At 50.2% G+C, this 2505-nt stretch overlaps 1 protein-coding gene across 1 annotated transcript; it reads right to left on the minus strand.

The window, feature by feature from the left end:
* Positions 1-1004: 1004 nt before the first annotated feature.
* On the minus strand, positions 1005-2201 carry cxcr3.2 (chemokine (C-X-C motif) receptor 3, tandem duplicate 2). The gene has a single exon (XM_038993307.1). It carries the CDS (start codon positions 2127-2129, stop codon positions 1095-1097), a length of 1035 nt encoding a protein of 344 aa, XP_038849235.1. The 5' UTR covers positions 2130-2201; the 3' UTR covers positions 1005-1094.
* Positions 2202-2505: the final 304 nt, after the last annotated feature.

A 2505-nucleotide genomic window follows, 5' to 3' on the forward strand; every position in this document is an offset into this window, starting at 1 on the left:
CCCGCTCCCTCTCTCTCTTTTTCCCTCTCTCCAGGCTCTCACCAGGGCCGTGACGCACAGACCTTTCACGGTCGTCACTAGTTACCAGGGCCACAAAGTCATAATTATGGCTAGACCACGCCTATTTCTACAATTTCTCTTCTTCAAATCTGATTTTAAACCTAACCTTACCCCTAACCATACTGCTAACCTTATGCCTAACCCTAACCTTAAATTAAGACCAAAAAGCTAATATTTGTTTTCATGAATTTTCACATTAGAGCCAATTTTGACTTTGTGGCTGTGGTAACTAGTGACAACCACCTTTAAAAAAAAAATGATATCTTTAAATGTATAACATACTACCTAAAAAAACAACAAACAACATAATCATTCATCAAAAATTGTAAGCACGCTAGTTACAGTGCCTCCTAAACATGACTGACATCGGGTAAAGAGGATAGGCTATCAGCTGATCATTGTGTTGATGATTGATGTAAATCTGATAGTTAACTAGCATTTTTTGTGATTCTCTTAAATAAAATAATAACTTCATAATATACTATAATATTCATACTCTTCTAACTCATGCTACGGTATATGGCTGGCTGGCTGGTGGCTTGTGTGGATATGTTAGTATATGGTGGTTAGCTAAAGTCTAGACTACCTGTGTTGCTGCTGCCCTGACACATATGTGCAACACCCGACTGATGAAGGGATGGAGTTGGGTCAGAGGGTCGTAGAGGGTCGTAGAGCCTGAATGCAGCTGCTCCTCTCTATGTCTTCTGCCTCTCTGCTGCACGAAGGCTATGTAGGCCAAACCAAATATTGATGATGATGTAAATCAAATGTTATGCTGCTGTGGCAGTACTGTTGATATTTAAACTAGGTTGCTTGATACACAGACTCGACCGGTGACTGCATCTCACGCCATGCATGTTTGGATACCAGGCACACGCATGCTCTGTACAGGGCAAACAAATGGAAGGGATGGGGGTTGGGGGTGGGGGGGGGGGGGGGGTGAACTTGACAACTTTACGATGACTTGTGGGTTCAGAACAACAACAAAAAGGTGCTCGGGCACAGGTAGACCCCTCTCTGTGCACGTGGCTGGCTCACGCCATGACAGAGAAGTGGGAGGTGTTCTCGCTCTCTGCTGAGCTGAAGGACCCAGTGGTCCTCCGTGCTCTCCTCTGTCCTCCCCATCCCTTCATCCCTGGATAGAACCTCTGTCCCAGCAGCCCCTTACACATTCTGGTCAGCTCCCTCCTAAACTTCACCCCCACAAAGCAGTACAGCAGCGGGTTCAAGGCACAGTGTGACAGCCCCATGCTCTCAGACACCAGGATCCCGATGTCCACCGTGCGGCCAAACTGGCAGCCTCCACTAATCACGCCCAGCTTCTTCAGGCTTTCGGCCAATTGGAAGGAGTTGTAGGGCGCCCAGCAGAGCACAAACATGGACACCAGGCAGACGATGAGGTGAAGGGACTTCCTCTTCTGGCGGCGCGAGGCGTTGCAAAGGGAGCGGAAGATACGGATGTAGCAGTAGAGCATGACCAGCAGGGGCAGCCCAAAACCCAGCACCAAGTTTACTAGCGGCATCCCCACCTGCCACTGCACTGAGCTCTGGGTGAACACTGTCTGGCACACCAGCAGGCCCTGATGATCCCCCGAGCGCCCCACTTCCACCTTCACCACCTGTCTAAAGGCGATGTCCACCCCACTCAGGCCCAAGCACACTGTCCAGATCAGGGCGCAGGCAATCTGTGCATGGCAGGTGTTGCGTTTCCAGCCGGTGCTGATGGCGTGGACGATGGCTAGGTAGCGGTCGAAGCTGATGCAGGCCAGGAACAGGATGCCGCTGTAGCGGTTCAGAGAGAACAGGGCTCCGGAAATCTTGCAGGCGGCCACGCCGAACACCCACTGGCGGGCCCACTGGACGGCGAACAGGGGCAGCGTGAGGGCCAGCAGGAGGTCGGACACGGCCAGGTGGAGCAGGAAGGTGTCGGTGAGGGAGAAGGAGCAGGTCCCACCTGTCTGAGAGGTGCGGTAGCGCATCAGCACACACAGCACCAGGATGTTACCCACCAGCGCCAGCACAAACACCAGGCTGTAGACCACAGGGGAGTAGCTCCGGGTGAAGTCCATGATGCCATCCTGGTTGCAGGGCACACCACTGGATTGGCTACTGCCTGTTTCAGATGAATAGTTGTAGCTGTCATATATCTGGAGACATAGGAGAGGAAAAGAGAGTGAGAGGAAGGAAAATTACCTAACTACAACAATGTTCTGGGTCCGTATGCATAAAGCATTCCCCCCTGCCCATATAATCTTTTTTATTATGATCTAAAAGGTAAAACTGATCCTAGATCAGCACTGCTACTCCGAGACGCTTTATGGATACAGGCCCTGGATTCTCCTCATAGGACAGAACGCATTTGTATCTCTGACTAAACTCAAGATGATGCAGTTCTAAATTCATCCAGGTGTGTGAACCTGTTACAGATCTTAATTTGATCTATAT

This window comes from Salvelinus namaycush, chromosome 5 (genome assembly GCF_016432855.1).
Source record: "Salvelinus namaycush isolate Seneca chromosome 5, SaNama_1.0, whole genome shotgun sequence".
Lineage (NCBI taxonomy): Eukaryota > Metazoa > Chordata > Actinopteri > Salmoniformes > Salmonidae > Salvelinus > Salvelinus namaycush.

Excerpts from the sequence above, each read along its gene's own strand:
- cxcr3.2 (XM_038993307.1), bottom strand. The coding sequence starts at position 2,129 with ATGGACTTCACCCGGAGCTACTCCCCTGTGGTCTACAGCCTGGTGTTT.